This window comes from Borostomias antarcticus, assembly GCF_949987555.1.
Source record: "Borostomias antarcticus genome assembly, chromosome: 3".
NCBI lineage: Eukaryota > Metazoa > Chordata > Actinopteri > Stomiiformes > Stomiidae > Borostomias > Borostomias antarcticus.
The window spans coordinates 89,701-102,200 of record NC_140236.1 but is presented as its reverse complement, the minus strand read 5'-3'; the positions used below and the strand labels follow the sequence as shown (position 1 = coordinate 102,200).

Here is a 12,500-nt window from a genome sequence, read left to right as displayed (position 1 = left end):
GTACAAAGTTTCCAATCAGGATCGCCTACTCTCCCATACTCAACTCACTGTAGAAGAAAGTGCCGTATAAAAATCTGTGCTTACTGCCTTTCCCTCGGTTACTCATTTATAACAATGATCATCATGGTTACACACTTCCAATCAATCAATATCCCCCATTCTCAGAAAAGAAACATGAACACACAAATAAACAACAATGTTTGCTGTTATGCATTAAATAAACAACAATGTCTGCTGTTATGCATTAATTCTTGGCTAAATGCCTCCATGACCATGAAATATTGCCACAATCCTTTTGACGACAGCCTTTCCTTAAAGTGCATCACAGCCAACTAGTACATGTCAACTCACAGCCAACTAGTACATCTGTCAACTCACAGCCAACTAGTACATCAACTCACAGCCAACTAGTACATCTGTCATCCTTTGACTAGGAGCCTCTGGTGGGACCACTATGTAAGATGGAGGTGGGACCACTATGTAAGATGGAGGTGGGACCACTATGTAAGATGGAGGTGGGACCACTATGTGAGATGGAGCCTCTGGTGGGACCACTATGTGAGATGGAGCCTCTGGTGGGACCACTATGTGAGATGGAGCCTCTGGTGGGACCACTATGTAAGATGGAGCCTCTGGTGGGACCACTATGTAAGATGGAGCCTCTGGTGGGACCACTATGAGATGGAGCCTCCGGTGGGACCACTATGTAAGATGGAGCCTCTGGTGGGACCACTATGTAAGATGGAGCCTCTGGTGGGACCACTATGAGATGGAGCCTCCGGTGGGACCACTATGAGATGGAGCCTCCGGTGGGACCACTATGCAAGCTGGCCTCAGCTGAGCAGCCTCAGGTCATGACCACAGATGGTCACAAACAGTGGACTCCAAAATTACTGGCACCCCTGACAGGCAATGCACAAACAATAACTAAAAAACAATATAATTATAGAAAAACTCCAAATACCAGCATGTGATGAATATTGTACTATATTAATTTCCAGTGGAACCAACCAAAACCATTTCCTGATTTAATTAAAAATCTATTTCTTCCAAATCAAGGTTTCACAATGAATGGCGCCCTTAAAGATGATTGTAAATAACATCTACCAAAATTAAAACTAAATATTAAATTCCACGTATTGAAGTTCATGTAAATCTTCAGGAACTATATTGAGCCATTACATCATTGACTGTTTCACTAGGGTAGAAAAATGAGGTAACACACATGCAATATCCCTTTGGCATCCAACACCATGAAGAAAACAAAAGAACTGGCAGTTCAAAAGAGACATGTGGTCGTAGACCTTCATGAATCTGGTAATGGCTACAAAAAGATCCACAAACGATGGAATTTACCACTGCACACTGTGAGGGCAATTATTTTAAAATTCTAAAGACATGGAACCGTTGAAGACCTCATGGGTAGAGGACGCACCTGCATGTTGCCCCATGGAACCGTCGAAGAGAAGCAACACGTCTTGGGGTCTCCAGGTTCCAAAAAGCCCCATGAGAAGGGTTAGGGTTAGGGTTCTCACCTCCCGCAGGCTCTTTGGAGGGTCGCCAGAAGAAAGCCTTTTCTGACCACCAGACACAGAAGCAAGCGCTTGGAGCCAAACATCATTTAAATGATGACCGGATGAAGGTGCTCTGGTCAGCTGAGAGCAAAATTGTGCTCAGCTCAGCTCAAATGTTTTGCTCAGATACAGCATCGGCATGTTTGGCATCGAAACAGAGATGCATACAAGGAGAGGCACCTCATACCCACGGTGAACTATGGTGCTGGATCAGAGATGTTTTGGGGCTGATTTAATTCCAGAGGTCCAGGGGCACTGGTTAAGATCCATGGCATAATGAATTCCACCATGTATCAGGCCATTATGTCTGATAATCTGGTTGCCTCCGCCAGAAGGCTGGGACAATGACCCAGAGCATACCTCAACATGCACACAGAAATGCTTCTGTTACAACAAAATCAATGTTCTGCAACAGTCATCTCAGTCTCCAGACCTCAGTCCAATAGAAAACCTGTAGGCTGAGTTGAAGAGGGCGGTTGATGAGCGCAAACCCAAGAATGTGAAGGATCTTGAAAGGATCTGCCTGGAGGAACGGTCCAGAATCCCTCCCTAATCCTAACCTGGTCAAACATGACTGCTGTTATCCTCCCAGAGGTGGGGCTACTAAGTACTAAATGAGAGGTGGTTCCATTGAAACATTAATAAAGTACAGTATTTCACACATGTTGGTATATTCAGTTTGTCTATAACTATATTATTTATATTTTTTATGTATTGTTTGTGCATTGCCAGTCAGGGGTGCTAGTCATTTTGGAGCCCACTGTATGACCACAGACAGTCACAGGTGACCCCTGTGTGACCCTTGCATGCGCGCTGGACCGGTGTATAGAGTTGTCCCACACACAGGATCAGATCTGGGAGACTGTCCTCTATGAGTGGAGGGAAACTTTCATGATGCTACATTCCACTTCCTCCGTCCACATCACAGTCCAGTATGGGTTCACCTTCCATCTGTTTGGTCCAGTGGTTGAGTAGTGTGTTAAGAGTCCACACACACACACACACACACACACACACACACACACACACACACACACACACACACACACACACACACACACACACACTCACACTCACACACACATACTCACACTCACACACACACTCACACTCACACACAGGGAATAATCTAACAGGACTACATCAGTCTGATGAAGGAATAATAGAGTTGTGAGTTGTTTATCTGTCTGTATGAGTGTTTGTGTCACAGTGTGTACCTGACTTACATGTTTTGGGGCACCTGTGTGTGTGTGTGTGTGTGTGTGTTCCAGCCTATCTTGTGTAAGGGTGGTATGTCCTCTGCACATGTTACTTAGAGTGTGACACTGTCAACACTCTGCCTTGTGAGAATATCCTGATCTAGCGAGCTCACATTCTGTTTCTCTCACACATCACTGTGGAAAAGCTCAACATAAATCTGTTTGTGCCAGAGTAAACTTTGCCCGGGCCAATCAGCGTCCTATTAGGCAGCTAGGGGCGGTTTAAGTGTGATAACAGCGAGAAGCGATACTGATCTGTTTGGTTGAAGCTAGCCTGTGATAGATGGTGATAGACAGATGGTTCATCCAATCACCTGCCAGGTATTTTTGAAAGTGCCTGCCCTATTCCAAACAGTTTCTAACTAAGCTTTCCCAGATGGTTGTGTGGAACAAATCATCTGACACGCACACGCGCGCACACGCACGCACGCACACACACACACACACACACACACACACACACACACACACACACACACACACACACACACACACACACTCTATGTGGTCCAACACACTCCGAGCCCCACAGCGATCTCTCTGAAGCGGGATCACAACCCTAACCCTAACCCTAACCCTAACCCTAACCCTTTCATCATGTTGTCTCTGTCTCAGGTTCAGCAATATTTCTGTAGGGGGACAAAGAGAGAGACAGTTAACCCAGTGTGCGAGAAACACAGAACAGGCAAATATGTCCCCCTGCACTCACATATCCCCCCCCTCTACATACCTGGTCAGGCCCCATAGGCATGCGTCCCATCACCATGGGGTTCATGCCCATCTGGCCCATCTGGCCCATGTGGCCCCCTCCTCCGTTGGCAGGCATGCCCCCGTTCATCATCATGCCCCCGTACTGCCCCGGGGTGCCCTGCTGGGCAAACTGCTGCTGCCCGGGGTTGCCCTGCTGGGCAAACTGCTGCTGGGGGTAGGAGCTGTAGGGCCGGCCGGGGGAAGGTTGAGTTCAATTACACATCACTTAACCCTAACCCTTAACCCTTAACCCTTAACCCTAACCCAAAAACACCCCCATAATATATGAAGTATGAAAAAACAAATCGATCCTCAAAAGCGGAAACTAAGTAAATCCCCAAATATTAAACGTTGACGTTATCCAACTGCACATGTTGGATGGTTATGGTCCAAGTTGCAGGTCTGACACCCACCTGCTGCGTCCCAGGCCTCCCTGTGGCCAGCCCTTCATGTCGGCGCTCTGGTACATGGGCCCGCCCTGGGGGTGCTGCTGCATCATGGGGTTCTGGGGCGGCCCTAGGCGCCCTGACATCATGGCGCTCGGAGGACTGCCCCCCGACGACCCAAACGAGGGGTCCCCTTGCTGGGCCATCCCTGTGGAAATGCCACATGTTACGCTGGGGCTTGAAAAAACACAGGATCCAAAACACTCAAAGAAAACACTCAGAGAACGACAATCTCCACTTTCCTGTGTCTAACCTGTCCTGTCCCTCTAACCCTAACCCTAACCCTAACCCTAACCCTAACCCTAACCCTAACCCACCACCATGGCACCAGGGCCCCATCCTACTACCTCTACTCATGGCACCAGGGCCCCATCCTACTACCTCTACTCATGAAACCAGGGGCCCCATCCTACTACCTCTACTCATGGCACCAGGGGCCCCATCCTACTACCTCTACTCATGAAACCAGGGGCCCCATCCTACTACCTCTACTCATGGCACCAGGGGCCCCATCCTACTACCTCTACTCATGAAACCAGGGGCCCCATCCTACTACCTCTACTCATGAAACCAGGGGCCCCATCCTACTACCTCTACTCATGGCACCAGGGGCCCCATCCTACTACCTCTACTCATGAAACCAGGAGCCCCATCCTACTACCTCTACTCATGAAACCAGGGCCCCCATCCTACTACCTCTACTCATGAAACCAGGGCCCCCATCCTACTACCTCTACTCATGAAACCAGGCCCCCATCCTACTACCTCTACTCATGAAACCAGGGGCCCCATCCTACTACCTCTACTCATGAAACCAGGGGCCCCATCCTACTACCTCTACTCATGAAACCAGGGCCCCCATCCTACTACCTCTACTCATGAAACCAGGCCCCCATCCTACTACCTCTACTCATGAAACCAGGGGCCCCATCCTACTACCTCTACTCATGGCACCAGGGGCCCCATCCTACTACCTCTACTCATGAAACCAGGGGCCCCATCCTACTACCTCTACTCATGAAACCAGGGGCCCAATCCTACTACCTCTACTCATGAAACCAGGGGCCCCATCCTACTACCTCTACTCATGAAACCAGGGGCCCCATCCTACTACCTCTACTCATGAAACCAGGGGCCCCATCCTACTACCTCTACTCATGAAACCAGGGGCCCCATCCTACTACCTCTACTCATGAAACCAGGGGCCCCATCCTACTACCTCTACTCATGAAACCAGGGGCCCCATCCTACTACCTCTACTCATGAAACCAGGAGCCTGCTAGTGCCAGGAGCACCGAGAGTTGCTGTTACCCAGACCGACCACCAGGGAGCAGAACCCCTCCGGTCGACCCGGTGGACTCACCATAGTTTCCCCCGTAGCCAAACTGTTGTGGGCCGGGCTGGCCCATGTTGGGCCCCATGGGGGTGTCCATGCCAGCGGGGGCGGTGACGTTGGGGGGGGGGCTGAAGCCCCCGGCGGCGGCCTGCTGCTGCTGCTGCATCAGCATCATCATCCTCTGCCTCCTCATCTGCATGGTGACCATCTCCCGGCTCCGCTGGGCCATCATCTGGGCGTTCAGGAAGCCGGGCTGAGCCAGGGGGGAGCGCAGCGTCAGACAGGAGTGTGTGTGGGTGCGTGTGTGTGTGTGCGTTTGTGTGTGCGTGTGTGTGTGCGTGTCCATGCTTGGAGATTTGACTGTGCGTAAGATGAGGCTGAACTGGATTCCTAGAACTCTAGAGAGGAAGTGTCCTTCCTGTCGTGTGTCGTACTGCATGTGTTCACCTGTTCCACCTCCAGAGCTGCGGGGTGCCTCACCTGTCCCCCCATGCCAGGCTGCATGCCAGGCTGCATGCCAGGCTGCATGCCAGGCTGCATCGGGCGCATGGCAGGGCTGCCGGTCCCGGGGCTCTCCATTTTCATGAGGCCCTGGCGCGTCTGACTCATGAACTGAGGAGCACAGACCACGGCGTGAGAGTGTCTGCGTCCATGTAGTGAGTGTGGATATTAGATCATATATGTGTGTGTGTGTGTGTGTGTGTCTAGGCGCCAGTGTACCTGCTGTCCCTGTAGTCTCTGCTGCAGCTGCAGCCTCATGGGTTTGGTGGCGCTCATCATCCTGGGTCTCATCATGTTGGCGCGGGGGTGCCCCATGCCCCCCATGCCCCCCATGCCAGGGAAGCTGCCCCCCTGGCCCATCTGGGAGAGCATGGGGCCGAAGCCCCCCTGCTGCTGGCCCTGCATGGAGCTGCCCCCATAGGACGACTGCATGCCCATGGTGGGGGGCCCGGGGTAGCCCTGGCTGTACATGGGCTCCTGCTTCAGCCCCATGGAGGGGTCCTGACCGGGGAAGGGCTCCCCGTGCTGCTCGGCCGGCCCCTGGCCCTGAGAACGGGGGAGACAGGGCAGGGTCAGGGTCAGGGTAAGGGTCAGGGTTAGGGTGAGGGTGAGGGTGAGGGTCAGGGTCAGGGTCAGGGTCAGGGTGAGGGTCAGGGTGAGGGTCAGGGTCAGGGTTAGGGTCAGGGTCAGGGTCAGGGTCAGGGTGAGGGTCAGGGTGAGGGTCAGGGTCAGGGTGAGGGTGAGGGTGAGGGTGAGGGTCAGGGTGAGGGTCAGGGTCAGGGTCAGGGTGAGGGTGAGGGTGAGGGTGAGGGTGAGGGTGAGGGTGAGGGTCAGGGTGAGGGTGAGGGTGAGGGTGAGGGTGAGGGTCAGGGTGAGGGTGAGGGTGAGGGTGAGGGTGAGGGTGAGGGTCAGGGTCAGGGTCAGGGTGAGGGTGAGGGTGAGGGTGAGGGTCAGGGTCAGGGTCAGGGTCAGGGTCAGGGTCAGGGTCAGGGTCAGTGTTAGGGTCAGGGTTAGCCCAGCCTCCTACCTGGCTGACCAGGTCGGGGATGCCCAGCGCGCGGTCGATCTCCTCCAGGGCGATGCCGTCCGTGTTGTTGAGCAGAGAGTCCAGCTGGTCCAGCAGCGCGCGCTCGTCACTCTGGCCCTCGCTGGTGGTGGGTGGAGCCAGGAGCTCGTCCAGGGCGTTCCCAAAGTGACGTCTAGCACGCATGCACACACACGCACACCCGCACACACACGGACACAGGCACACACACGGACACAGGCACACACACACACACACAGGCGCACACACACAGGTGCACACATACACACACATTTCATTTTCAACTCTTTTTACACATTATCACATGATGCTAGCATTGATAGGTGACAGTAAAGTAGTGGGTTTACCTGTTGTGGCTGCCCTCCATCCCCATCACGCTGTCCGGCCAGGAGGGCGACTGGTTGGGCTGACCCTGCGGGCCGAAGGGGCTCATCCCCATCGCCATGTCCCCAGAACCTGAACACGCAACTCAACACACTGAATATACCAACCTCAATCATATATCCCTTTCCAACGCGCACGCACACACACACGCACACACGCACACACGCACGCACACACACACACACACAAACCTACCCATGTCCATTAGCTGTTGCTGTAGCATTGATCTTGTTCCAGGCACACTGTTGGCCCTGCTGACCATGGGTCCTCCCATCATGCCCTTGGAGTTGTAATCCATGCCGGGTCGGATCATGGAGGGGTGACCCGCCGAGCCCACAGGACTGGCGCTGGAGCGCGGCATTCCCCACTCACCAGAACCCCCCATGGGAGAGCGCTGGGGAACCCCCATTCCCCTGGTCATGGTTCCTGGGGGGACACGAAGCAGAGACACACATGATATACATGATAAATGAGCTTAGCTTTCCCCATATAAATGAACTTTCCCCATACAAATGAGCTTTCTCCATATAAATGAGCTTTCTCCATATAAATGAGCTTTCTCCATATAAATGAGCTTTCTCCATATAAATGAGGTTTGTATAAAAGTTTAAGCAGCGTTTCCCAATCTTGGTCATTCAATTTCCACGGTTCAATATATGTTCCATGTTACACTGTTAAATCTTCTCAAAATATCAACCATATTCATACTCAGGTCATAGTCAAACCAACCTGGAGAGAGAGACCTTCAGAGAAGAGAAGAGAGGTGGAGAGAGAGGGAGAGAGAGAGGTGGAGAGAGAGGGGGAGAGAGAGACAGAGAGAGAGAGAACAAAACCAGTTACTTGTTCCAACGCCTCTGGGACACACACCCATGTTCCCTGGATACCCCTCTGGGCTGCCCATCATGTTCTCCTGCTTGATGAGCATGGGTCGTCTGCCTGGCCCTCCAGGGCCCCCAGGGAGCTTGCTGTCCAGCGACATGGCCTTCTGGAAGGGTCCCCGTGGCCCTGGACCTCCTAACCCAGTCCCTGGACTCCCTACACACGGGACAAAGGGAAGCAAGTACATGTGAGTAAATGCTCTCATTGGCCGGTATCCTCAGTGCTCCTCTCCCTCATTGGCCGGTATCCTCAGTGCTCCTCTCCCTCATTGGCCGGTATCCTCAGTGCTCCTCTCCCTCTTCGCCCGCTTCGAGGTGGAGCCACCGGAGGCCGCCACACTACATCCACCAGCCCACAGTAGCCACATCCTCACGATGGAGGAGCACGAGGTGAGGCGCACGCCGAGGGCCGTGAACCCGAGGAAAACTACGGGACCTGATGGTGTCTCGGGACAGGTGCTGAGGGACTGTGCGGGCCAGTTGGCCGGGGTCTTCACCAAGATCTTTAACCAGTCCCTCTCTCAGGCTGCCGTTCCATCCTGCCTGAAGACCTCCGCAATCATCCCAATCCCGAAGAAGACCACCATCACCTCCACAATCATCCCAACCCCGAAGAAGACCACCATCACCTCCACAATCATCCCAACCCCGAAGAAGACCACCATCACCTCCACAATCATCCCAATCCCGAAGAAGAACACCATCAGCTGTCTGAACGACTACCGTCCAGTCGCACTCACCCCCAGCCTGGACCCTCACCAGTTCACCCCTCCCCCCCAGCCTGGACCCTCACCAGTTCACCCCTCCCCCCCAGCCTGGACCCTCACCAGTTCACCCCTCCCCCCCAGCCTGGACCCTCACCAGTTCACCCCTCCCCACCAGCCTGGACCCTCACCAGTTCACCCCTCCCCCCCAGCCTGGACCCTCACCAGTTCACCCCTCCCCACCAGCCTGGACCCTCACCAGTTCACCCCTCCCCCCCAGCCTGGACCCTCACCAGTTCACCCCTCCCCCCCAGCCTGGACCCTCACCAGTTCACCCCTCCCCCCCAGCCTGGACCCTCACCAGTTCACCCCTCCCCCCCAGCCTGGACCCTCACCAGTTCACCTACAGAGCCAACCGGTCCACGGAGGACGCCATCGCCACAGCTCTTCACTCTGCTCTATGCCATCTCGAGCAGCAGGGGAGCTACGCACGGCTGCTCTTTGTGGACTTCAGCTCAGCGTTCAACACTATCCTCCCTGACAGACTGGTGACCAACATGTCAGACCTGGGAATATCTCACTCCATCTGCCTGTGGATGAAGGACTTCCTGTCTGATCGCTCTCAGAAGATGAGGGTGGGCCGCCACATCTCCCCAGGCCTAAGCCTTAGCACCGGCTCCCCCCAGGGCTGTGTGCTGAGCCCCCTTCTCTACATCCTCTACACTACATCCCCACCCACTCCAGCAACACCATCATCCAGTTCGCTGATGACACCACCGTGGTGGGGCTCATCTCTGGGGGAGACGTCCGCGTACCGGGACGAGGTGGAGCAGCTGTCAATGTGGTGTACAGAAAACAACCTGGCCCTGAACCCCACCAAGACCAAGGAGCTGATCGTCCATTACAGGAGGAAGAAAACGGACATTCAGCCCCTGCTCATCAGTGGGGACTGGGTGGAGAGGATCTCCAACTTCCGATTCCTGGGCGTTCACATGGATGATGACCTGACCTGGAGCCCCAACACCACCGCTATCATCAAGAAGGCACACCAGAGACTGTACTTCCTGAAAACTCTCAGGAACAATCATCTCACACAGGAACTGTTGGTGTCCTTCTACCGCTGCTCCATAGAGAGCATCCTCACATACTGCATCTGCGTGTGGTTTTCCAGCTGCACAGCCCCAGAGAGGAAGGCGCTCCGGAGGGTCGTCACCACGGCCCAAGGGATTATGGGCTGCCCCCTCCTCTCCCTGGAGGACCTGTATAGTTCCTGCTGTCTCAGTAAGGCACATAACATCCTCAGGGACCCATCTCACCCCAGACACACTCACTTTGAACCGCTGCCCTCGGGCAGACGTTACAGAGCATTGAAATCACAGACTAATAGACTAAAGAACAGTCTTTACCCCAGATCCATAATTGCACTAAACACAACCAAGTCTTTGAACACTCATCACTTATCTACTGTGCAGTTATTTACTCTGCAATATGACGGAGTTGTGCAATGTTTGATCAGCATAATGTGAATGTTAATTTTGAATGTTGTGCATTCTTATATGTGTTTTTCTACCCTTAGTGTATATTTATTATGACTAGTCTTTTATACTTTTATACTTTAGATATAGTTTTATTGTTCTGCACCTTAAAGGTTTGCTCTTCCAATTTTGTTGTACTTGTACAATGACAATAAAGACATTAATTAATTCATTCATTCATTCATCCCTCTGCGTGACACAGAGGCAGCTGCTTCTCGGGCATCACGCTCGGCTCCACTACCTTGCAGGTTGTCGTCAAGGCAACCCGGGGGCTTGTTTCCTCCTTCGCCGGCCCCTCCCCCTGCCCCCGGGTCGGGGTAGAACTCCGCCCCTGAGCCCCTCAGGCCTCCCAGGATGGACTCCAGCTGAGGAGAGACGCACGTCAGTCACAGCACAGCTTAACCCTAACCCTAACCCTAACCCTAACCCCACACCTGGAATGACTCTCATCATCACAGCAAACCATTATCAATCTGAACGGTCATGTTGCCGAGATGTTTAATCGACAAACCAGGCTGTTCACCTCGTCAGGCGGCTCTGACTTGATCTTGCTCTCAGGGTGTTCTGGAGTGGGGCCGGGGCCAGGGCCGGGGAGGCTGCCAGAGGCCCCTGGGGGGCCCTTTCCCTCCAGCTCCTCAGGCTTGGGCTTCACATCGGCAGGCTCTTTGGAGTCATCCTTGTTGAGGAGGTAGTGGAGGAGGGCGTGGGTCTTCTCCTTCTTGGGGCTTTGCTGCTCCTGCTTGGGCTCCGTCCCCCCCCCCTGGCCCCCTGCCCCGCCCCCTGTCCCCGGCTCGCCTCCCTCCTGGCCCCCCAGGGTCACTTTCCCCGTGGCCTCGGCCGTGATCTTGGCCACCTCGTCGGGCGTGTTTCCGTTCTGCAGCAGCTTGTGGAGGATCTTGTGCTTCTCCTGCAGGGAGGCAGTGTACTGGGCGGAGGAGAGGCCGCCGGGCACGCCCCCTGCTCCCGCCGCCGGGCCCTGATTGGCCGAGGAAGAGGAGACTCCGGTAGAGGTGGGGCTGGTCATGCCCCCTGTGGGGTCCTTGCTGTCCGAGCCGGCTGGAGGTGGCGGTGGGGGGCCCCCGGCCGGACCCGTGCCCCCCATCCCCAGCTCCTCAGCAGGGGAGGTCAGCAGCTGCAGCAGCTTCTTGTGGCCCTTGCTGTCCGTCACCCTGCGTGGCGGTTCGCTGCTGGCCATCCCAGGCTCGCTGGCCCCCTCTCCGGACTCCTTGCTGCCGCTGGCGGCCTGGCTATCCAGCCGGTCGGCAGAGCTCTCAGCCTGGGAGTGCTGGTGGTGGTGATGGTGGTGCAGGAGGTGGTGGTGGTGGTCGCCAGGCCCAGGCCCGGGCCCCAGACCCCCCGCTGGGCTTTTGGAGCCGTCCTGGCCCGGTTTAGCTGTCTGGCTGGGCTGGGAGGAGGAGTGGACGCTGGGAGAGCTGTCCGGTTTGTGGGCCGGCGAAGGGGAGGTGAGGGTGGAGGGGAGGGAGCTGCCCACCCCCTCACTGATGGCCTGCAGGGCATTGAGGGAGCTGCTGGAGAAGGAGGTGCCACCTCCCCCACTGCCCCCTCCTCCTCCTCCTCCACTGCCTAGTCCCATGGGAGAGTGCATACCTGGGACACAAACAAACAACAACAACAAACAAACAGAGCATGAACCATTACAGCCTGCTGGACTACAAACAACAACAGTATCCACATCATGCACACAAGCATGCATCTCCGTGGATGATGCTTCTGAGCTCACATACCTCCTGGTGAGAACTGGCTGGCGGCCATTTTGGGGCTCCCGCGGGTGCGGGGGGACATCAGGAGCCCCTGTGGGGGGCCGCTCACACGGGGGGAAGGGCTGTTCATGCCCCCCAGGCCCAAGCCCCCGCTGCTCTGGAACGGGGGCTGCTGCATGCCAGGGCCCGGGTTGCTCATCTGGCCCATTTGACTCATCTGATTCATTTGGCCCATTTGATTCATCTGGCCCATCTGGTTCATTTGATTCATCTGGCCCATCTGGTTCATTTGATTCATCTGATTCATTTGCATCATCCGGTTGCCCATGCCTCCCCCTCCCCCTCCCCCTCCGTTCCCTCCATACAT

The 12,500-nt window shown here is 54.9% G+C and overlaps 1 protein-coding gene across 1 annotated transcript in view; it reads right to left on the bottom strand.

The window, feature by feature from the left end:
• The window catches only part of LOC311329923 (nuclear receptor coactivator 3-like), a gene marked incomplete at both ends in the record, with an annotated part of 36,560 nt that overhangs the window by 7,986 nt on the left and 16,074 nt on the right, over positions 1-12,500 (bottom strand). The window contains 12 exons of the mRNA XM_084461875.1: positions 3,564-3,765; positions 3,997-4,177; positions 5,393-5,618; positions 5,813-5,977; positions 6,086-6,412; positions 6,894-7,065; positions 7,259-7,367; positions 7,491-7,721; positions 8,136-8,330; positions 10,654-10,777; positions 10,936-12,020; positions 12,158-12,500. The exon at positions 12,158-12,500 is cut by the window's right edge and continues 202 nt beyond it. Of these exons, the coding sequence (XP_084318001.1) occupies positions 3,564-3,765; positions 3,997-4,177; positions 5,393-5,618; positions 5,813-5,977; positions 6,086-6,412; positions 6,894-7,065; positions 7,259-7,367; positions 7,491-7,721; positions 8,136-8,330; positions 10,654-10,777; positions 10,936-12,020; positions 12,158-12,500 (3,360 nt within the window). The remainder of the gene's footprint in view (positions 1-3,563; positions 3,766-3,996; positions 4,178-5,392; positions 5,619-5,812; positions 5,978-6,085; positions 6,413-6,893; positions 7,066-7,258; positions 7,368-7,490; positions 7,722-8,135; positions 8,331-10,653; positions 10,778-10,935; positions 12,021-12,157) is intronic.